Source organism: Typopeltis vanoorti, chromosome 18 (assembly GCF_054136105.1).
Source record: "Typopeltis vanoorti isolate ZY-2024b chromosome 18, IOZ_Tvanoo_1.0, whole genome shotgun sequence".
In the NCBI taxonomy this organism is placed as follows: Eukaryota; Metazoa; Arthropoda; class Arachnida; order Uropygi; family Thelyphonidae; genus Typopeltis; species Typopeltis vanoorti.
The window spans coordinates 42,496,469-42,521,771 of NC_143566.1; the positions used below are offsets into that span (position 1 = coordinate 42,496,469).

Sequence of the window (25,303 nt, forward strand, 5' to 3'; positions counted from 1 at the left end):
TTTCAAAATTACAAATTCGCTACTATGTTCTGATTGCCATGATGGAGCAAATGTTTATGCTCTGACATTAGTTAAATAAAGTCACTCTGGCAGCTTTATTTACATAAATGATTAACATTATGAGCAACAAAGAACTGTGTGTGTGTGTGTGTGTCAAGATATTTGCTTTCTCTAATGATCCTCAGAATCAATAAACATTATAGATTTCAAAAAATTGGCTGCAGGTCTTGCAGTGTGAAGATTTAAACACGTATAAACAAACAATAAACATGTGGAATTCAAAGCTTTAAGCCTCAAAACTAACATTGAACATTAAAAGTGCAACTATACTTAATATACTGCAAGCCTTCATGACTTTGGACTAATTGAATCATATCCAAATCGCTCTACAAAGATTCTCCGCTCTTCTGGTCAATACTGCTTCATGTGAAAGAAGCTTAGTCAATTAAAATTAATTAAAAATGATTTAAGATCGACTATTGGATAAGAATGATTAGGCAATCTTTCCATAATTTCAATAGATTATGAAATCACAAAACCTATTAATTATGATGATATCTTCTTTGAATTTTCTGAAATGAAAGCAAGAAAACTGCAGTTAAAATAATTAGTTTTATTTAAAAAAATATATTACATATTTGCAGTATTAATGAATACATAAAAACATTAAAAATATATCATATATTACTAAACTTTACCGCTATACTGCATTTATTTTCAATATTAATTTCCATAAGAAAAGCTTGCACAGGCACATGATAAGCTAGTTATGGCTCTGTCTTTAAGTATCGTCTTTACTGCATTTGAAATATTTCTGAAAAATTTACATTATAAATGGTGATTATGAAATAATGAATTCATAATAAATTCATCAGTGTGTTTCTAAATTAGGGCCTATCTAGTGGAAAATGCAGAAGCTCAGCATCCCTTTATAAAGAAGAACCATAACTTTATAAATAACTGCTTCTAAATATAGGGTAATCGTAAAGTCACGCAACCCAGAAATAACACATATCTGTTTTGAGGTTAATTACAAGTATATAAAAAATGAAACAGCTATAAATACAGGATATAATCGGACCTTTATAACAAAAGAAGAATAGGAACCTCATTATAACATATGTTAAAAGTGGCCACCTTCTTCATGAATGCAAACTTGCACTCTTTTTAACAGGTTTGATGCCACCTTGTGAAGCATTTAGACACTGATGTTTTCAATCACTGTTGAAACATTCATTTTTAGTTCATTCAGTGTGTGAGGATTATTCTGATAAACAACACCTTTGAGGTATCCAGAAGAAAAAAAATTGTGGTGATCTTGGAGGCCACAATTCTTTCAAGATGAGTCGGTCACCAAAAAACTCTTGCAAAAAATGTACTGTACTATACGACGTGTGGCATAAGGCACTGTCTTGCTGAAACCAACAATGGCATTTGCAGACATCAAGGAGTGCCACAAACTGTGTAATGATTTACATATTTACATGATTATGAAATAATAAATTCATCGGTGTGTTTCTAAATTAGGACCTATCTAGTGGAAATAGGTTATTAAAAAGTTAATTACTATGGCATGTGTGTGTGACTTTATAGTGTGAGTTTATTTATGATGTCTTGGTAGACGGAACTATTCACAGTCGTTTCAAAGAAATTGGGTCCCACTATATGATGTCTTGATATCGAAAACATGACCAAATCCTAGTGTTTTGACTATTCGCATACCCGCTGAAGTGAAACCAGGCCTCAACACTAAAGAAAACTGTATCAAACATCTCTATACCACATTCTTCAATGAATAAGTGTAACCATCTGCAGATGATTATTCGTTTTCCTTTCATGAGTGCACATGATATGGATGAAGGTATAACGATCTTGCAGCTTTCTGAGCACTACCGTATGACATTGATGATTGCATGGCAAGCTTACTGAGGCTTTTTGTTTGGGACCACTGCAATGCTTCTCTTTACCTCATACATTTTATCCTGAGTCAAAATGAAGGATCTTCCAGAGTGATTACTATCTGCAACAGATCCAGGTTCCAGGAAATGCTGCACTAATCTCATTATCATCGACTTCTGAGGGACTGCTGTATCCAGATATTTCTCATGAAATTCCTTAGCAACTCCTCACATGTGTAAGAATGATTAACAAAATAACTTTCCAAAATGAAAACTCACTGGATCTGGGAAAAAGACATTTCATTTCCACATTGAACAAAGATACACTGAGAACAACCTGCACATGTCACAGTGAACTTGATATCTCCAGTAGTTTGTAATAATATGATAGTGATGACACCTAGTGGTGTAAGGAATGATTATAATGATTTGGAAACAATTAGTACAAATTCAAACTTTCAGTTGCACAACTTTATGATCACCCTGAGTGTATGTGTATTATTATTATTTATTATTATGGGCGACTCCAAGGAGTCCTTAGACCCATCGAGAGAAGCCCTAAACATCATATCCATCACAACTATTCGACATTCACACAGTATCTATCATACTTTGAGCTGAACTCATTCACTGTCATAGCACCCACAACAGACTCTGGCAGCTTATTCCACTCATTCACTACTCTAAAAGTAAAAAACATAGCTCTAACACCCTTACTAACCACACTCTTGCCCAGCTTCCATGGATGTCCCCTGGTCCTCCCACCACCAGTCCTATTCTCAAAAATATCCTCTGAATTAATCCTATAGAAACCCTTCAGCAATTTGAATGTCTCAATCATATCTCCCCTTTTCCACCTATCAACCAATATTTGCAACCCACAAATCTTCAACCTGTTCTCATAAGGTTCATTCCATAGACCTGCTATCATCTTGGTTACTCACCTCTGGATCCTCTCAACCTCTTCTCCATCAAGAAGAAACCTAGGTGACCAAATATGGGCAGAGTAGTCAAGATGGGGTCTTATCAAGGCTCGATACAGAGAAACAATAACTTGCTTGTTTCTACTCGTCAAAGTATTCTTCAGCATCCAAGTGATTTGATGAGCTGATTTAGCCACTTTTGCAATGTGCCCCCTAAACTTCATCTCCCTATCCACCAACACTCCCAAGTTCCTGGCCTCATCAATCTCCTGGAGTACAGTTCCACCAATGTGATATACTGCTGCTAATCTTTTCACCCCAAAATGCATAACCTTACATTTTGCGACATTAAATTGACATCCATTCTCCTTATCCCAGACCTCCAATCTATCCAAATCATCCTGCAAAATTCTGACATCTTCTGCATTCACTATTGCCCTACCCAACTTTGCATCATCAGTGAACAAATGAACTCTTCCTCTCAGATCCTTTCCTATATTGTTAATGAACAAATTAAACAGTAGTGATCCAAGAACAGAACCCTGCGACACGCCACTAGTCACAGGCCGTCTTTTGGACTCCACTCCTGAGTAAACTATTCTCTGATATCTCTCCATCAACCACCCTCCTATCCATCTCACTAACCCTATATCCATTCCCATATGTTGCAGTTTATGGATTAGAATTCCATGTGGTCAGCCGTCACTGTGTTATAAAACCTGAGCAAGTCACTGAGGCATAATCTACCCTTCACAAAACCATGCTGTCCCCCATACAGTATCTCATTTTCATCAATCCATTCCTGTATTTTTCCCTTGATTACTTTCTCCAAGACCTTGACAGCAATTCCTGATATGCTGATTGGTCGGTAATTTGCAACAGTAGTCTTGGATCCTCCTTTATGCAGTGGAACTATTTTCCCCTCTTTCAACCCCTTCGGGACTAAACCAGACCCGAGACTCAGATTAAACAATATGGATCAAGGGCACTGACAATTCTTTAGCCGCTTCACGTAAGACCAGTGCTGGTATACCATCTAATCCCACAGATGTATTCACATTAAGGTTCTGTAAGACTATTAACCTCCACTTCATTCACCACAATTCCTGTATAAACTAATGGTTCCTTCATTACTTCAATGTTGCCACCTGGGTGATATACTCTTGCAAAGTGCTCACTCAGTAATTCCACTATATCGACTGATTCAGTAACCTCCCTACCATCGGCATTCCTTAAAATCATTCTGCAGTGTTAAAATCACTCTTTTACTTGCAGCATATTCAAAGAACTGTTAGCTTGCATGGCTAATTTCCTTTCATAATCCACTTTTGCTTTTCTTACCACACTCGTTACCCTTCTGGCCTGTGCTTTATACCGTTCGTGTGCCTGCAGGTCACCTTTCTCCTTAAATTCCCTCCACAGTTGTTTCTTTTTTTTGTAACTCAAGCTTAACGGTGTTATTCATCCATTTAACCCCTACTTGATTTACTATTCGGACTCAAGTTATACAGTCAGCCATAACCTCCTGCAAATGCTCTTGACCACTTCCCATGCACTATCAACATCCAGCCTTTGCAGTTTTACATGCCATGACACCGAACCAAGCAAACTCCTTAGCTTGTCATACTTGCCAGCACGGTAATTCCACATGTACCCTGTCTTAATCGAAAATTTCACACAATTAGCCACCTCCCAGGTCAAGACCTTATGATCACTCTCACCAATAGGTGGCAACATGGTCATATTCATTACAGTCAAATTCTCAGATGCTATTACTAGGTCAAGCACTTTCGAACCCCTAGTATTTTACATTACATGATGTCTCAGATAGTTATCCCTTAATAACTGAATAAAATCCAGTTCCTTCCTCACATGTGTCCTCTCCTCCTTGCAATCAATGTTACCATAGTTGAAATCCCCCCATAATAATTATCCTCTTTCCACTCATTTCATGAATTTGTTTATGCATACTATCTCCACCATCTATTCCATCACCTGGTCTATAGTAGCACCCAACTGTATATTTTGTTATGCTAGTGTCGATCTCACACCAAATAGCCTCAAATGAGCTCTTTTCACTATCCTGCAATACAACTTCAATTCTTCTTGGCTGCAGTTCATCAGCTATCATCAATGACACTCCTCCCCCCATTTTATTCTCTCTGTCCCTCCTAAACACACTATACCCTACACATCCTATCCCACTAACTATATCATCTTCTGTCAGCCATGTAAATGTCAATAACCTGTGGCCAGGAAGAGCCGACCAAGGCCAAAAATTCTTCTTTCTTGTTCCTAATACTCCTGGCATTAGTATACATGAAATGCAGAGGTCCATTTGTCCCACTCCTATCTTGATGCGTTATACTAACTATCTCATTCTGATTACTTGTCCTTCTTACTGGCTTGGGCATATTATATACATTCTTACACTCAACTGCCTCACTGATGTCTGCATATCCACTTCCCTCCCCCCTCCTTAATAGTTCTAGTTTCCCTGATTTTGCACATCCACTTTCACTTCATTCAGCAAAAACACTTTTTCCAGTCGTCGCACACCAAAGTCATCCATCTTGTACAAATCCTTTCGCCCATCAAACTCGCTCCACACGTCCACAAACTCCACACCACACTGTCTGCATAACCTGCGCATAAAGTCAATTGCAATTATGGCCCTCCTTCTAAACTCTTCTCTGTCATACGGCGGCAACAGACTCACTATCCTAACTCTGTCACTCTTTTCTTTCGCTACCTCTAATAATTCCTTCAAGTCCTCTCTCATATCAAATTTATCTCCTTTTAAATCATTTGTTCCCGCCACGGCTATCACTTCTTTCACCTTCTGCTTTTGCGCTCTAATACTCTCACTTACATCCTTAATTTTCGCACCCGATAAGTACAATTTAGTCAAACTCTCATCTATCACACCTCTTACTAACGAGTCACCGTACAACACTCTTTCCTTCATTTCTGAAACACTCCCAATCATATGCTTATTTCTCTTTTCACACACTTGCTTATTTCCGTTAGCCGAGGCGCTCGGGAAAGCATTTTGCAGTCACTTCAACTGTCGCTTCGCACTATGTATTACTCCACGTAACCATGCGATCTCACTCATTACAACTAATTCCTCATTTTTTTCATCAATCAAACCATTTTCTCTCTCTGTATAATTACTTTCACTCTCTCTTTCATCACTGCTCTCATTGCTATCTTGTATACGACATCGCAATTTCCTATTAAATCACTATTTTCTCTCATATTCTGGCTTCCTTCTACAACAACAATCTCACAACCTGACATACACTTCAATTCCTCACTTTCCTTAAACTTTCGGCACAGTCTCCCACTGTAAAAATTTGATGTAGCTTAATAATGCCAGAAAGCCTTACATCAATTTTTACAGAAGTCAAGCCCTGTAAGGATGTTATAAAAATACCTGTATGTCTATGTATATTTAAAACAGTTTGTTAATGTAAATAATCCCTATGGGAATTGTCCGTACTTGATGCCCTGAAACGAAAATTCTAGAAGAATTCTAAGGCAATACCTTGCCACCTGAAAACTGTATATGTTAGCTCCTTATAAGGACATAAAATTTGTTTGTGAAGTCCACCTGTAAATACTCAAGGTCAGTGTTAAACGGACTGACATACTTCAAAAGAATGTCCGCTGCCCGAAACAAATAGGATTAAAGGGGTACACGAGAAGAACCAAGAAAGGGTCAGCGTCAGTTGAAGAAAACAAGGGACCGCACCAAAATGTTCGGGGTCCCATATCTTCGTGCAGGGATAAGAAAGAAGGTGAATAAAAGGTGTTGGCTGGAAGATCAAGGATCAGTTCCAGGAGTTCCTCATCAGTTGTACAGAGATCGTTATCGAGAAGTCGCCAGCGGTTGTCCGTCAGATGTAAGCCATCGAGGATGCGACTTCAGGAGAAGTCATGCCAGAGGCCTGAAAGAAAAGATGATAGGAGCCGACCTGCCAGGCAACGCATAGACCTGATGACAACTCTTCGCCTGGAGCTATTGTCTGAGGAGAAGGAATTTTTGACCGGGAAAGAATTACTCCGTTACGTTCAACCTGCATGCAAATACTCCTCAAGCCAAGAATCTTCGCCCGTGCCCGGGAGGACACCGTCTCAGAAAGTCGTCAACAAGTCTAATGCCGGCATAAGCAGGGAGAGAAAAACCTGACACAGGAGAAAAGGGTCAGGACTCCAGTTTGAAGCCAAGTACACAGTGGGTAGCAGCCATAAAGTGAGTTGATCTGTTTGTTCAATTTTCTTGAATTATAGAACTTTATTAGTGGACTGTTAACTTGAGGCTGATGAAATGGAGCAGAGTTAATGGTTGAAAATTAGATATTTAATAATTAATGGAAATTTATATGTGTAACAGTCAGAGAGTAACTGTTTGTCAATGGTGCATTTTGCCTATAGAATTATTTTAGTATCAGAAGAAAAGAGTTTTTGTGTGTAATGATAATTTTTTATGTGCATAGCAGTTAAGAAGTAACAGTTTATTAATAGGTACCATTGCTTAGGGTAGTAACTTGTATTTAGAAGAGAGTGGTTATTGATGTGACATAATTTTCATGAATTGAAAGGACATTTTAAGCTAATTGTTTTATGTAGAGCTGAAGTAAGCAAATTTTTCTTTATTGCAATAATAATGTAAATTATTTTATGTAAAATAAATGTGTTGTTTAAATGTTAACAGAGTGTCGCCTGATACTTAATTTTTTGATGCACTGTTCCGAAAAAAAAAAAAACACTAGAATCTATTAGCTTGAACCTAGGAAAGGGGATAGAAGGAAGATAGTAAACCACGATTGCTGATATTAATTAATCAGGGGGTTATATAAAAAATAAGGGGAGGACTACTGGACGCACTTATCACTTCTTGTTGCAAAAAAACAGACGCCAGTGGCGCAGCATTATCAAATAAATTTTCTGGTGGGGTCGAGGAATAAGAAAGGAAGTGCAGAAGGCAGTATAGCTTAAATAGATACCAAAGAGTGATAAGGAAGTATAGTTAGAAGTACATAATAGTTATTGCATTAAAATATATATAGAGAGTGGATACAGAGATATTGAAGAGATAAGATGGAGACACAAGGAAAATATATATAAGATAATATAAAGAAGGGGGAATATAGATATTAATAAAAAAGTACTAAAAGATAAGTAATAGACCCCCCTCCACATTTACAACATCATTATCTATCCAAACTCCAGCCTCTCTTGGGAAAGCATACATCCTGCACATGTTACACTCAACAAACTCCCTTACATTAAAGTTTTTGAACAAAGACAGCAAAGTTTTGGACGCCAGTGTTTTTCGTCGCATTGGCACCATGTGCTACACTATCAATCGTATCTTTGAAATACTAGTTTAAATAAAGCGAAAATCACACAGACACACCAAGATACCAAAAACAAACAATACCAAGTTAAGATTAAATCAATATTGCCAATTTTTACTCAAAATAATACTTATCTTTTCAGGAGCTCTCTGCAAACACTACACACCGTGTAGCCCTCTAGCAGGATATATATATATATATGTGTGTATACAGTAATCCTTCAATTATTCAACCACAGTGGGAGGGAAGTTTTCTAATTTGATAATTGAAGGCTTGGATAACTCAGCTATCAGCTAATGCCTTATTCCCTTATAGGAAGTATGCGAGGCCATTTTAGCCCTATCTAACTTTTGAAGACTAAGTGGGCAAATCAATCTCCACTGGTAGCCAATCAGAGATAGCTAGCCTAAGACTATCACTAATTTAAATGGTACACAGTGAAGGGAAAGTTCATTCACTTGAAGTTTTGATAATTGAAAGATCACTGTATTTATAAGGAAATGTGAAATAAGGAACATACTGCTTTTATTTCCCTTTCCTGTAAGTGACTCTCACAAGAATACTCTTCATTTTGGAAAGGACACTTAACAATTGCTTCCTCTGCATAAAGAATGGCATTTGCTAAACAGTCTCTAAAAGACAGGGGAAAAAAAAAAAAGAGAGCATATATATATATATATATATATATATAGTTAATTGTTTCTTGGTAATTTTGGACATTACTTTTTTTTTGATAGTCATTTTTCAGATGCTATAGTTACATACCTACAAAACAAATGCAAGCATTCTCTTAATGTAACACCCGCTTTCTCTTGAACTTTCAGGAAACAAATAGGACACTCAAAGGATTCTGAATTTGGTATCAAATCTTGGTTGTCAATTTCAATTAGCATCTGATAATTTTGCATTGCTTCTTTGTTAATAACATCCTCCTAATTTGGGGGAAAAATTGGGGAATATAAAAAAGTGAACTGAAAAGACTGCTAAACATGATAAATTACTCAGTCAAATATTAACTAAGGCTTATTTATAGAGAGTATATACAGCCCTAAATGCAGAATTAAGAAGACATTTTGTAGTTATAATGGAATCCACACATTGTTGGCCTGGTTGGCCAAGTGATTAGCATAGCCACTCTCCAACCAACGTGCTGTAAGTTCAAATAAAATACTGACATGGTCATAGATTTTATGATAGTCTTTAGGTGGAAGATGAATTTCATCGCCTGGTGTGAGACCACTTTCCTGCTAAGTGGAGGCCTAAAGTGGCTTAAAGAAGTTCCAAATTTGGTCTCTAGAGCAGAGTTTCTTGATCAGATCAATAATAGATTTAAAAAAAAAAAAACCTTAACGCACCCATATACTAAAGGTTTGTATAGCCTTTTGTGGAAGCTACACAAAAAAAAAAAAAAATAGCATCAAGGAAGAAAATTAAACATGTACAATTATTTAATATTTCATTTCTGTCAAAGAGACATGGAAAACAGTTTTTTTGCCTCTTGTCCAACAACCACTACCAGATACACTAGTGAGGGTATCCTCTCTACTTCAGGTTCTAAGTTAACAGTTTCTATTTCCTCTGTGTTGCTTACACATGCATTAGTTGTTACATTAGTGATGACAAAGATGAAATACTGCAATAAGTGAATAACTAATTAAAAAATTGTATTCTTTGATACTGTGTATTCATTCCATTAAAATGATAAGGGTATTGTTACAGCTTTTCAATTTTCCATCATAATCATATGAAGCAAGACAAAAGAAACATTAAATATACAAGCATAAAAATACATAGAGAGCAAGAGAGATTCATTTTGTTGTTATAATTTGATGAGGTTTTTTTTTTAGATGCAGAGGCTAAACTTAAGAAAAAAATGTACCTTACTTGGTGTGTGTGCATGTGAGTATGGCACAAAAAAAAAAAGAAAATAATAATTGCCGGCCTGGTTGACCAAGCAGTTAGCATATTTGCTCTCCAGCCAAAGGGCTGCGGGTTTGAATCCCACCATGGGCATGGATATTTGTGACTGCCTGTGGAAATATTAGTGGTGGTGGTGGCAGGCAGCAGATGGCATTGATGTAGTTATGGTTAGCTGTAATTGGTGGATTGAGTAGTGGAGACAAAGAGATGAAGAGTAGATGTCCTCCCTCAATGAGTCTTTGAACTCCCTGAAGGTGTCATGTAATAATAATAATTCATCTAACACTACATGAGGAAATCAGACATTTTTTTTTTACATTACAATTCTGCTGTAAGTATTACATCAAAAAAAATATAATAAATAAATAATAATAATAAAAAATAAATAAATAAACTGTAAATTCTGCAAATGCAATAACAGCAAATAACTGAAAATAAAAATAATTAAATAAATGGACTATTGTGCCCAGATTTGGTCACCTGGTTTTCAGAAGGATGAAGAGATGTTGGAAAGGGTCCAAAGGCGACTGACTAAGGTAGTTTCTGACCTCTGGAATGTCGAGTATGAGGAAAGATTGAAAAGATGTAATTTGCAGAGTCTAGTGGAGAGAAGGAAGAGGGGAGATATAATAGAGACCTACAAGTTGGTAAGGGGTTGTTATAAGATCAATGGTGGAGAAGTTCTACAGAGAATAGTGGGAGATCAGGGGAGAACCAGAGGTCATGCCTGGAAACTGTATAAAGAGGGTGTGAGTAGGGGAGTGAGAGGCAGGTTTTTTTCGTGCAGAGTTGTGAATGATTGGAATGCCTTGCCTGAGAGTGTGGTGTCTGCAAGGAGTTTGAATGTGTTTAAGACCCGGTATGATGAGATGTGTGTGAGATAAAAGGACCTCCTAGATGAGTCTTTGACTCCATGAGGTCTTGTTTAATAATAATAATAATAATAATAATAAAATAAACTGCAAGAATATTAATGGAATCTTCTTCATTTCTAGTAATAGGCCTAATGGTCTGTTACAGTCTCTTCCCATCTCCTCAAAGGCCATCCTCTATTTCTTCTCTCATGAGGTTGATTTGATATCTCTGTATCTCTCTCTGGGGTCTTCCTTCACTCATTCTTTCTGTATGTTGTCTCCATCTCTCTCTCTCTCTCTATAAAAATTGACATAGTCTAAAACAGATATCACCTTAAGTTCCATTATGATATTGCTATTTCTTTTGAAGTCTAGTCTATTATATATAGCTGTTTTGGCATGAATCTCATTTCAGAGCTTATCAGTCTCTTTCTATCTGCTTGAGTTATGGTCCAGGCTTCTGAACCATATGTTAAGTTCAGAAGCCTGGACCATAACTCAAGCAGATAGAAATAGCAATAGGTCTTGCTATTGAGTTATGTATTCTTATTCTTGTTTCCTTGCAATTAAATTTGGATTGAATACTGATTAATAGTTTTTGTTATTCCTATATAACAGTTATTTTATGTTGCATGTCTTTCTCTCTTTCATAAGATAAGGGCAGCCTAGATATTTGAATATATTAACCTGTTCTATATCATCGTTGATGCAAATTTTGCTTCTAATTGGGTCTCGGCCTTTAAATGCCATATTAACGTTCATTTTTATAAAGAATTATTAATTAAACTATTAATCAAAATTATTAATTGATCAGTACTGATTATTAATATTATTATTCCATATTCTGTTTAATATTGTGATGGAGGTGGTAACAGAGGAGGTGAGAGAAGATGCACCTTGGACAATGCTGTATGCAGATGACATCTTGCTGTGTGTAGATTCAAGAGAAGAAGCGGAAACTAAACTGGAAAGATGGAGAAAAGTACTGGAAGAGAGAGGTATGAGACTGAGCAGAAGTAAGACAGAGTATATGTGTTGCGCAGTGGGCGGTAGCCAGGAGACAGACCTGGAGCTGGAAGGAAACGTCATCAGGAAGGTGAGAGACTTTAGATACTTAGGTTCGACAGTGGAAGAAGATGGAGGAGGTGAGAAGGAAGTGGGATGCAGGATACAAGCAGGTTGGAGGAACTGGAGGGAGATGGCTGGAGTGTTATGTGATAAGAGGGTGCCGATCAATCTGAAAGGCAAAATTTATAGGACAGTAGTGAGGCCAGCTATGACATATGCTATAGAAACTGTGGCCCTGAGGAAAAATAACATTAGCAGGATGGAAGTAGCAGAGATGAGAATGCTTAGGTGGATGTGCGGTGTGACCAGAAAGGATCATCTGAGAAATTACTATGTCAGGGGAACAGTGAAAGTTACGAACTTAGGAGCGAAAATACAGGAGGCAAGGTTGAGATGGTTTGGTCATGTGATGAGGAGGGAGGACGAATATGTGGGAAGAAGGGTCATGCAGATGGATGTGCAAGGAAGGCGGAAGCGTGGGCGGCCAAAGAAGAGATGGAGGGAGCTGGTAGAAGAGGACTTGAAGATGAAGAATTTGGATGTGGTGACAGCCCAAGACAGGAAGGTGTGGAGGAGACTCATAATAAACAGTGACCCCACTTAAGTGGGAGAAGCTGCAGAAGAAGAAGAAGAAGATTCCATATTAATGTAGCAAAGTAAATCTGCTCACCAGTATAAATGTCTTTACCATATTACTTCTCCTCTGTTTTTCCAAATGCTCTGTAATTAACATTCCCACAACTAGGAGCTCATTACTAATATTCCAAGATCCTGATGTATTTCTTGCTGAACTTTTCCTCTGGAAAAGGTTATATGAGGGGGGGACTGAAAAGTTCTGATAAACATCTAGAATGAAAATGATATTAAAGCAACTGATATAACCACAAGCGGTAACATACCAGTAGAAGAGTTATGAAGGTAACTTACGTTCTTATATTCTTATATCTTGTATGTTCTTTCTTGTGATTATTATTATTATTATGAGACATCTCCAGGGAGTCCAAAGACTCATCGAGGGAGAGTGTGCTAACAGCCTCGAACGATTATTCCTTCCAACTACTAACCACGCTCAAACTTGCTTAACTTTTTTTGTGAGCCATCACAAAAAAAGCAATAGCAGAGGCTCTACCAATCAACCAACCTTTTATATCAGTTGCTTTAATATCATTTTTGTTCTAGGTGTTTATCAGAACTTTTCAGCTACCTTCCCTCATAGATGAGAAATATGACTTCTGTCACTGAGTTAGTTCTCAACTAGGCTTCCATAGGTCTAGTTCCATTGAAAGAACTCCAATATCACAATTGATCTTGAAAATGATTCTCACTATAACATATGGCATTATACATGCCATGTGAAGGTAATATACTATACATTATGAACTACAAAGGGAAACAATGTGAATTCATCTTCTCCCTATTTATGGGGTTTACCAGGTACACAGCACTGCCACTCTATAATGCCTCTCACATGTTCTTCCATAAGCAACTCAACAAATTTCTATATGTTGTCTGACCAAAATAGGACACACTGCAGTTACACCAAAGACAAAAACTCCTGGATAGTTTAGGATGTTGCGTTTCAGTTAAGGTGTACCAATTAAGAAAGGAGTTTGGAAAGAGGAGGAGTAAAAGAAATGAAAGACATTATGTATAGCAAAACTAGAGTCAGTGCACTATCTAATCAAGTTCTTAATTCTGCTTGTCCCCCCTAGTGATGAAGATTCTTCCATTCATCCAGTTATCTGAAACAAATTAGAAAAAATTTTTAGATGCTACGATGAACTGAAGAGAAGAATTGTGGAATCAACAGAAATTGTCCTCAATCTAGTCCATCTTAATACTAACCTTAGGTATAACTTATCTGATTTTCACTCTTCAGCTATCCAGCTTTGGTTGTCACAAGACCATGCTCATGTGAATGTGCCAAAAAATACTGTGGCATTAAGTTTGTAAGTTGATTTATAGCTGTTGTTTCTCTTTTAATATATTTTTGTATTTTTCTTTTCATGTTATGCACCCAATGAAGGTTTCTAAGAAGACGAAGCTAGTTGTGCTCCAAATAATAAATATATATATATTTTTTCTATTTTGGTATCTCTTGGCTTCTAGTCATTAAATTTATTTAATCATGCCATATAGCTGAGTAAATCCATTGCATCAAATATATACGAGGGTAGTCTGAAAAGTTCTCGGCCTAACAATGAAAAAATGAATTTATAATTTCAAAATTATTTTTATTTTTCAACATAATCTCCCTTAAGACTAATACATTTATTCCAGCAAGGCTTCAGCACCATTATTCCGTCCCTGTAGTTGTTCTCGGTAAGATCTACAAAATACACCCTCTACAGCTGCAATCACCTCTTAATTTGAAAAATGCTGACCAGTGACCAAGAGACAGAAGTCAGAGGGAGCCAAATCTGGGGAATAGGGTGGATGTTCCAACAATTCATAGTGCAGATCTCTTAATTTTCAATTGCCAAAACAGCTTTGTGGGCAAGTGCATGGTCCTGATGAAAGATGATTTTTTTTTTCTTCTGCAAACTGGATGTTTTCTGATGAATTTTTTTTGTCTAGTCTGGTTAAAAGATCAGAATAATATTCCCTAGTTATTGTCTTACGCTTTTCAAGATAATTAATAAACAAAATGCCTTTAGCATCCCAAAACACCGATGCCATGACCTTTCCTGCTGATGGAACCGACTTTGTATTCTTTGGTGTTGACAAACCAGCTTGTTTGGATTCTGGTGTGTTAATGGTGGTCTGAAAATCCAAGTCTCATTCATAGTAATAAATCGATGCACAAAATCAGTTTTATTCTTGTTAAAATGCTCTAAGTGCTGTTCAGAGATTTTCATGCGAGTGCGATTTTGGTCTGCTGTGAGCAAGCATGGTACTCATCTTGTGCAAAGCTTTTTTTTTTCACTTGCAATTCTTCATGCAAAATATATCCTACGCGTTCTTTTGAAATGCCTATAGTCTCAGCAATTTCACGCCCTTTGACTCACCGGTCATCCAATATCATATTGTGCACTTTATCAAAAATGATTTCTGGTGTTGTTACAATTTTTGGACGTCCTTCACGTGGATCATCTTCAAGGCTGGTACAGCCACGTTTATAGCCAATTTCTTAATTGTTGAAAACAAAGGAAAAGAGTGCCCATAAACTTTTATGAACTTCAAAAATTTATTTTGGTTAAAAACTTCTTTTACAAAGAAACTCTGTATAACTACATGATACTTAATTTCATCTATTTCAAGGGATACAGACAACACTTTTGCTTCTGACAAGCTGTATAAAACAAACTACTTGATAGAATGACTTGCAATTTCACATGGATGCTTATGAGAGATTTACCAACTTAAAAAAAAATCTTGCCGATAGTAACACTATAGGCATGATAATGTCAAGGCCGAGAACATTTCAGACCACCCATGAGAGAGAGTGTGTGTGTGTGTGTGTGTGTGTGTGTGTGTGTGTGTGTGTGTGTGTGTGTGTGTGTGTGTGTGTGTGTGTGTGTGTAGATATATTACTTGCATATGAGTGGCAGCAGGTCCTATAGCAAATAAATGCTATGTGTGGGGTGGGGCCAGAAACAGACTAATCTGCTGATATTCTTCTTAAACAGTTTAGAAGTTGTAGTACTTTGGAAATTCTTCAGGGGAGAGGCTATTCCATGGAACTAAAGTGGATGGAATAAAAGTTGACTGAGAGTAGAAGATTTGGTGATTATGCAGTTTGACTGAAGGATGGTGGGCATCAGCTGCTGCAGATCTGGAAGAAATGGGAGTCATAGCAGATGCTAGTTTTATTGAACTATGACAAGGGAAATATCAGTAGAAGATATACAATGCAGAAACTGATCTTCTATGAGACAGTGGCTGAAGAGTCATTGATCAACCATACACTGCCTTTTTTTCTGAACAGAATCAAGAATTTTTAGGGAAGTCTTAGATGCATCAACCCAACATGAGAGCAGTATTTTAAGTTTGAACAGATTTGAGTAAGGATGCCACAAAAGTGATGTGATTATGCCTGAAAAAGTTATGGAGAGTCCTATTGAGAGGAAAGATCATCTGGCCTTGACTGTTGCTGAGCATTATCAAAAGTAAATATAGAAGATATGAGGATTTTTTTTTTTTTGTGAGAAAACCAACAAAACTGTGTTTTGGAAGAATTGAAGATGACTAGGATGTTATCATCACATTCAAGGATACTGTGGAAATCAATGTTCAGAGCACTTATTGCAGATGAAGTTTGAGATGTTTAAGCACTGCAAGGTTTACTGGATGAGTGGAGTGTTATCATCAGCAAAACTATGAATGGGTTTTGCAGTCAATGAGAGCAAGTCATTTATATAAATCAGGAAGATCGTGGATGAAATCACAGAGCCCTGAGGGACACCTGCATAAACATGGAAATCTGAAGCGAGAATACTTTCCACCATTACATGCAGTGATCAACATGAGAGAAACTGGCAGTTCACTTACAAAGGGAGGAAGGTAGTCAAAATGATAGTAATTTGTTGAGAAGCCCTCGATGCTAGACCCTATCTAATGCCTTGGAAATGTAAAGTGGAAAGGGTGATGTATTCTAGGAGACCACCTGTGGATCTAGATTGGTGAAATCTATACTGGCTGTCATCAGTTATCTGACAACTCTACAGGTGTCAAAAAGCTCGACTATTGACCATTAATAACCTTCTCCATTACTTTTGTAGAAAACTGAAGTAGGAGCAATGGTTAACATTGATAATTTTTTTTTAGGAAGTGGCAGTATATGGACTTGCTTCCATGCTATAAGGTAAATACTGGCTGAGTATAATATAGCATATGGATGATAAAGAACAGATGTTACTTCAGGAGCATATCTTTTGAGCACAATAGATGAGATTCTATCAACACCAGCTGCATTTCCGGTATCTAGGTTTTAGAAAATTCTTCTGACGTCTTTCTGGCAGAAGGTTACAGGAGGTAACATGTGATATGATGTTCAAGGCAAAGAAGGAGATAATTTTCCTTGGTCATCTATGGAGGAATTGGAAGATAAGAATGAAGCCAGGATATGAGCCTTGTCTTTAAGTGATGATACAATGCTACCATTATGATGGTAGCATTATATCAGCTGATGATTGAAAAATGAGAAGTACAGGTGGACAAAAGTTACACCCAATAGCTTTGGTGAGGGACCAGAGGGCACCTGCCATTATAGCATAGGCAGTGAGTTTTCTATTTTAAGCCTTGTCAAAGAGTCAAACAATCCTTTTAATGATGATTTTACAAGTTTTTCAAACAATCACATAGGCTTTGAACAAAGCTAGGATTTTTTTTGTCACTTATGACAGGCTGCTTTCTTTTCTTGGAAAACTCTGGCCTAGAAATAGGGTGGAAATTTTGAATACAGTAAGGAATGAAAGCCTCCATTCCAATATTGATTATTTCAATATTGGAATGGAGAATGTAACAAGATCACAACAAGTATCTGGATCTAAAGAATGAAACCAGCAGTCTGATAATGGCAAGGAGGAGTCAATTCGAGGTCCTACCGCTTACTTTGTTGTAGTGCCAAAGTATATGAAGTCATGAATGGTTGGGGGGGGGGATGACATTCCACCAGAGAAGAAACTTGGATGGGATTGTGATCTGAATTACCAAGAGGAGAAGGCACCTGAACAGTGTACATGGAAAGAGAACTAGATAACAAAAGATCCAGAGTGTTTTGTGAGCAAAGAGGATTGGTGGGAATTCTGGTAGGGAGATGATCTGTTGTATGTCAATGATTGCAGAAAAAAAATCCCTGTCTCTCTTCCAGCTTGGTCAGTGAAACTGGATAAAGAGAGCCAGTTAGAGTCACCAAGAAAGATGACTTCACTGTTTGGGAATTTGGATCAAATGAAACTGAACTTCATAGATAAGAAATCAAAAAGGCTACAATGATTTTCTGAATTGGGAGAATGATAAAGAAACAGATGAATGACATAACATTTAGCAATAAAATCTTAATCCACAGAAAGTCAAAAAGTGGAGATTCTAGATTAGGCATCCTTATACAGAGAACATCATATTCATGCAAACGGCATAAAGGCACAAGCACCTCCCTTGTGACAGAAAGAATCATATAGGGTATAATTTGGAAAGTTAAGATGGGCTGTGGCATTTTATCTATGTGTAAAATCACACCACCACCACCCTTCCCAAAAGTATAGTATCCTTAAAACATTTAACTCACCAAGCCAGGAATTGTTCAAATGACACAGCCCTTGAAACCTTTCCAACACCTTTTTACCAAATGGCTACAGCCCATATAAAAATAGATAAAACACTGCATGCATCACCCATGTCTCTTACACCCACAAAGGATCACAGCAAAATAATTCCCATCCTATATGTTAAGGGTACATCAGAAAAAACAACCCAAGTTCTCTGCAAATATGATTTCCATGTCACTTTCAAACCTTTCATTCAACTAGCTACTTTTATACATTCTCCTAAAGATTAACTACATCCTCTTGAATATCCTGGAATGTATAAAGTTCCTTGTGTTTGCAGTTTAGCTTACTTTGGACAGACTGGTAGATCAGTTAACATACAAAAATCATCTGTATGGCAAGTCAGAATTAGCAGACTATGCTCTGGATATTGTTAAACTATATTCGGTCACTCAATTAGATAATTTAAACTGAAATATATTGATATTTAATTGACCAGTGATTTATAAACATCAATGTCAACAAGTTTCGCCAACAGAGCTGTTTGGTTTCTTCAGGGCTTATAACGATAAGCAAAGACTCAAAGCGGCTAGTACAGAGAAAATGGATTAACACTATCATATAAATTAAAAAATTGAAACAGACGCGTAATGTTACACTCATGGAGCATGCTGTATTAGTCACTGTTGAGCACATTCTGTAGTTATGAGCGAAATGAAATTCTGGCAAACTGAGTGATCTTATAAAGGTTTTCCATATGTCAGCTATTATCATCACCTGGTTTCTGTTAAGATTTTCTCCAGAACGGAGGACTACTATGGCTTCCTTGAAGTTTCTACAATGGAAGTCTTCTTCTAGATAAGGCATTGAGCTCCTATCCCACTCAATGGTATGGTTTGTCATTACAAAATGATGGGCTAGACCTGAATTGTCTGTTCCGTTGTTATTAATATCACCTATATGTTATTTTTTTCGGATTTCAAGGCCTTCTCGATGCTTGTCCTACATAGTTTAGGCCACAAGAGCATGGGATGTTGTACACTCCAGCGTGTTTGAAGAAAGCAGTGATGTTTTTTGGTGATCTTAAAATGTGGCAGACAGTCTTTACAGGTTTGAATGCAACTCTGATGTTGAAAGGCCTAAGAAGATTTGCGATCTTTTTCAACAATGTACCTACATAAGGCATAACTATTGAAGATCTGTATGGAGTGGTGGTAGGTTGTTGTGGGGGATTGCTATGAAGAATCCTATTGATTAAATTCTTTGGATAGCCATTGTTTATTAATGTCGCTGATATTTGAGTAAGTTCATTGTAGAGTTCTTTTTCTTCTGAGAAATATGGTGAGTTGATTTGAAATGAAGATAGCATTCAAACCTGTAAAGACTGTCGGCCATGTTTTAAGATCACCAAAAGACATCAATGCTTTCTTCAAACACAGTGGAGTGTACAACATCCCATGCTCTTGTGGCCTAAACTATGTAGGACAGACGTCAAGAAGCTTTGAAATCTGAAAAAAGAACATATAGGTGATGTTAATAACAACAGAATAGACAATTCAGGTCTAGCCCATAATTTTGCAATGACAAACCACACCATTGAGTGGGATAGGAGCTTCATGCCTTATCTAGAAGAAGACTTCTGTTGTAGAAACTTCAAGGAAGCCATAGTAGTCTTCCATTCTGGAGAAAACCTTAACAGAAACCAGGGAATGATAATAGCTGACATGTGGAAAACCTTAATAAGATCGCTCAGCTTGCCAGAATTTCATTTTGCTCATAACTACAGAACATGCTCACACAACAGTGACTAATACAACATGCTCCATGCATGTAACATTACATGTCTGTTTCAATTTTTTAATTTATACGATAGTGTTACTCCATTTTCTCTCTATTAGCCACTTTGAGTTTTCTCTTACCGTTATAAGCCCTGAAGAAGCTGAACAGCTCCGTTGGCAAAACTTGTTGGTATTATATGTTTATAAATCATTGGTCAATTAAAAATCAATATATTTCAGTTTAAATTATGTTCTGGATACTCTTTCACAAAGGATCAGATAGAGGAAAATATCTACATTACTCAGAAGTCATTATAAATCTGAGAGATTATTTTTAGAATCAGCATCAGCCATGAAGCATTCTCCCAACCCCAACAAGTATTGATTATATTGATTTACCAAAGATCTGGGAGACTATCATTTTAAGACATGATAGTCTGACTTCTCTCAATTAACTTTATGATTATCTGATCCACAGAGAACAGAGTATAAGGACATCAGTTCTGTTTTTCAGTTACAATTGAAATTATTTCTACAATTACTTGGTTTAGTGATTTGTGCCTGTCATAGTTCTAATTATGCTGTGATGATGCTGGGTAGAAAACCAGAAAAATATTAGTGAGTTGAATAAATGTGTCTTGTGTTGTTTATATTGTGAAGAATTATTATGAAATAGATAAATGATGAGATTAAGCAGGCAATCTTGAAGATGTTGGGAGGCAGTAATCAGTTACATATGAAGGTAGGCAACACAGTGGTTCAGAAAAATGAAACTATGTTACAAGCAGCACTAATTAGGCACAAATAAATCAAGTTAGGAAGTTTCTTTCACTTTGTAGCCAGTGGAAGCAAAAATAATTACCAATGAGTTTAATAGCACTTGTTAGAAATGGTGAACAAGTAATGGTGGTGAGTGTGATATCATATACATTTTTGTGAGTATGGAATGATGAATGAGGGGCTAATAGTACATGATCTCAGGGATATTATTTAAGGAATTAAGTAAAGTAGATGTTAATAAGGCACTAGGGCATCATGACATATCACACTTAAAAGAATGTGGAAGACTTAATGGCAATTTGGTGCCTTGAACTGCTTATTTAACAAGAGTTTTGCTCAAAAAAGAACAGGGAGGAGGATAAAATTATTTTTGCTTAAAAAGGGATGACCAGCCTCAAAATTATAGACCAGTGTAAATCTAGATTTAGAGTTTAGGCAATAGAAGTTGGTGAAAGATAGAATCCAGAAATGGATTGATACTAGCAGGATTCCCTATGAGAATCAGTATATTTTGTTGAGACATATGTTAGCAATTTATTTATATATTACAACAAGGTGACAGATGCACTGAACAAGGGGATGCATATACCAATAACAAGATTTTGCAAATATCTTTCAGAGATTGTTACAGGACAAATTCTTTTTTTGATGGAGGGACAACTGTAGAAAATCTATTTAAAAATGAAAACACACATAGCTGCAGTAAAGATTTTAATAAAATAAAATTGTTAACATATTGATATTTTGGCTTGTGCATCATAAACCATCTTTGTTGTAGAGTATACAATACAATATTCAAATATAGCATACAGAAAATACATGCTCAAAATAATGGCAATCTTATGTGCAGTTGTAAAGGTGCTGCATTGTAAATTATTATTACACTAATATGATCCTTAAAAAAACAAAAATTTATGATACACAATTTGTGGATTTTTCCCATACACAGTCCAATGTTAAAGTTGAGGTTGAAATGGTGTAGAAGATTCTCAGAATTCTCTTTGAAGAAGCAGTCAAATTTATAGATACTTCTATACAGAAACTTGGCATCACTCCAAAAATCTTGTATCTAGTGTTGTTAATCCTATGTTTCTGCAGTAAGGCTAGACCTTTGATGTTTAATCAATTGAATATATAATTGGTATTATGAGATATTATTATTATTACAGGCAACTCCAAGGAGACACATATATATGTTTCACAACTGACTAGCTTGTTTGTTCAATAGGATAAGATACAAGTACCTGGAATTTTGGAAGATGCCAGGTAGCAATAAAATATCAATATAAAATGGCTAACTTATTATTATTATATCACACTCCATGGAGTCAGCAGACTCATCATGGGAGGTTCATTCACTTGACAATATATTTATGAGATGCATCCTGAAAGTAAGGTCTGTTCAGAATTTACTACTGAATAAGACATAGGAGAGAGGTTGCGCATGTGTGGTAGCATAGAATGAATCATTAGCTAGCTAGCCATTCACTTGACAATATATTTATGAGATGCATCCTGAAAGTAAGGTCTGTTCAGAATTTACTACTGAATAAGACATAGGAGAGAGGTTGCACATGTGTGGTAGCATAGAATGAATCATTAGCTAGCTAGCCACTTTACTTTCATCATCTTATCGTTTGTTGACCTACAACAAACGATCTCGTTTGTTTAAAGAAGGGTGCAACAGAGGTCATGATGAAGAGCACAGTGGCTCGCCAAGTGTGGTGACAGACAATTTGGTGGAAAGAGTGAACATGAAAATTCATGAGAATCATTGTTTCACAATTACATAACTTTCTTTTGAATTCCTGGATGTTTCATGCTCAGCCATTCATGAAATTGTGATAGAAAAGCTGGGTTATAAGAAATTGTGTGCCAGATGGGTCCTAAAAATGCTTACTGATGTGCATAAACAGCAAAAAGTGGAATCACCACAAAAATGTTTGGGGCATTACGAAAATGAAGAAAATAAATTTTTTTTTCTAATATCGTGATTGGTGACAAAACATGGATTTCATACATAAATGTCAAGTCAAAGAACAATCAATGCAGTAGTACCATTCATCATTCCCAAAAGCAAAAAAAAAAAAAAAATAATAATAATAATAATCAGGCAGTGTTGTCCAAAAAAAAAAAACTAAGGCCACTGTCTTTTGGTTCAGAAGTCTGGATGGGAACTTTTTGACTACCCAATCTATGGCCCTGATCTCACATCCGGTGACTACCTCTTGTTCCTGCATATGAAGCAGTGGCTCCCATCTCAGCAGGTTGAAAAACAGTGTATATCAGGAAAATTATAGAAACAACTACCGTGTTAAAGGAAAACTTTAGTTTAATGTAAACCAAAATAAACACTCGATGTTTTGACCTACACATTAAGGTCATCATCTGGAGTATACACATATATAAAAAGAAACAAACTGCACTACAATCTACATGGCATGCTAAAGTTACTGACAAACTGTTATAACTATTGGCCTGACCTCTGGTGAAAAAAAAAACAACTTACTACATCAAAGCTAGAGTCTTATTATTAGGTTACAAAATTAAATTCAGCTGGAGAGTAACATGTTTACTAAAAAGAAAAAATTTAATAAATAATAAATGAAATTTGAAAAATTATTTATACAAGTACTGTATACATATAAATTAAAACTAAATGGTATGGACAGTGCCCAATAAAAGCTGAAAAATTGCTTACAGTCCTAAAGTCAGGGTTTGATGAAAACTAAGTGGGCTGAATGTGTGCCATCCAAATTTTGGAATTTTTATGGCACCATTATTGTTAAGATTAGGGTGGTTAATCAAAATTTCACAGGCTTCTTTAATGCTGCAGAGGTCATGGTCAAAAAAATTGCAGTTTAGGTCACGTGTATTTAAGAGATACATTCATTACTAGAATGTACTAAAATGCAATAGAACTTTAAATAAAACGCTGCAAATATAATGCATGATGGTTTATTTATTTTCAGTTACAATGTAGAAATAACAAAGAAACAAAGAAAGAAAAAAACAACTAAACCAATACTATACTGACATCAGAATGAGTAGTATCTCACAGATACAATTTACTATCCAATATCACTTTCGCATCTGACTCCGCCATTCTCATCATTGGACTCGGGTAACGAAATCGCTGAATCTCTTCAACATCTGATGGATTACCCAATCGATACATTTTTCCAGCCATTTTCAATGGTAAATAAAAAAAAAAAAAAAAACTAAACCAATACTATACTGAATTCGGAAGTCACGGTATCTCTCAGATACAATTTACAACCAATTATCACAAACCTTTACATAATACGTGTTAAACTAAAACTGACCACATAAACAGTGTGGAATATCACTCGTAATATATGCATGAGCAGCTACTCATTACCTCCAAGCTATACACTGGATATATATAAGAATATTTATATTAAACAATTTGTTTGTATCTGTCAGATCAGATACAAACAAATCAGATACAAACAATACAAACAGTGTGATATAATGAGCAAGTACTTTTCAAATCAATTTGGTGTAGGGTGTTAAGAGCGTGCCCTGAGAGGCCTGTTTCTACAAAATTGTTAAATTTAATGTGTCATTTGTGCTTTTTTTTTTTTTTTTACAGATAGGGATTGTATGTCCAGTTTACCCATTATCATCATCAGATTTCTCCCATGTACCCTCAAGAGATGTACAGGATATGATAGTACTAGATGAAAATTTACATCATTACTAACTTCCAATCTACAATTTTCCTCCAAATCAGTCTGTTACCTGTCAGGACTCCAATATTATCAGATCTTATATTTCTATCTTCTAAGGCACTTTTTTACTGTATCAATCCACCTATATCTTGGTCTTCCTTTGGGTCTTTTTCCTGCCAACCTGACAAAGAACACTTGTTTTGCTAATCTATCCTCTCCCATTCTATTTAAGTGACCATACCACCTGAGATTAGCTCTGCTAATGCATTACTGAATGCTGTCAATGTCAAGTTCTTTCATAATATCCTCATTTTTAATATAATATTGCCATTGATGCCATCTATTTGTGCCCCTAATCTTTCTCAGGACTCTCATATCTGCAGTATCTAGTCTTTGGTCAAGTGTTTTACTTCTGACCCAGCTCTCAGATCCATAAGTTAAAATTGGTTTGAACATTGTATTGTATGCAGCTAATGCAATGTTTTGACTCATTTCTCTCTTATTCCATATAAATTTATTCAATTGACTTCCTACCATGCCAGCTTTGATGATTCTGTTGTCTATTTCCATATTAATTTACCATCTTCACTAAAAATTGTGCGTAAATAGTTGAAATGTTTTACTTGTTCTATAGGTTCTCCATTCACAATTATGCAGTTAACATTTCCAATGCTTCTGCCTATTTTCATTGTCTTTGTATTGTTATTGCTGAACTTCATACCATAACTATTACAACAGCTACTCAATTTAGTCAGGGAATCTTGCAGACTTGTAGTGAATTTATTTAGAAGTATAACATCATCTGCATAAAG

The 25,303-nt window shown here is 36.2% G+C and overlaps 1 protein-coding gene across 10 annotated transcripts in view; it reads right to left on the reverse strand.

The window, feature by feature from the left end:
• The window catches only part of LOC150096616 (ranBP-type and C3HC4-type zinc finger-containing protein 1-like), a 333,124-nt gene that overhangs the window by 157,816 nt on the left and 150,005 nt on the right, over nt 1-25,303 (reverse strand). For all 10 annotated transcript variants that reach the window (XR_016549851.1, XM_090408566.1, XM_090408567.1 and 7 more), the window contains 2 exons: nt 8,953-9,119; nt 8,708-8,819 (listed from right to left, as the gene is read on the reverse strand). Coding sequence is in view for 9 of the 10 variants with exons in the window: in XM_090408566.1 (XP_090264692.1) it covers nt 8,708-8,819; nt 8,953-9,119 (279 nt within the window). In the remaining variant the exon portion in view is untranslated. The remainder of the gene's footprint in view (nt 1-8,707; nt 8,820-8,952; nt 9,120-25,303) is intronic.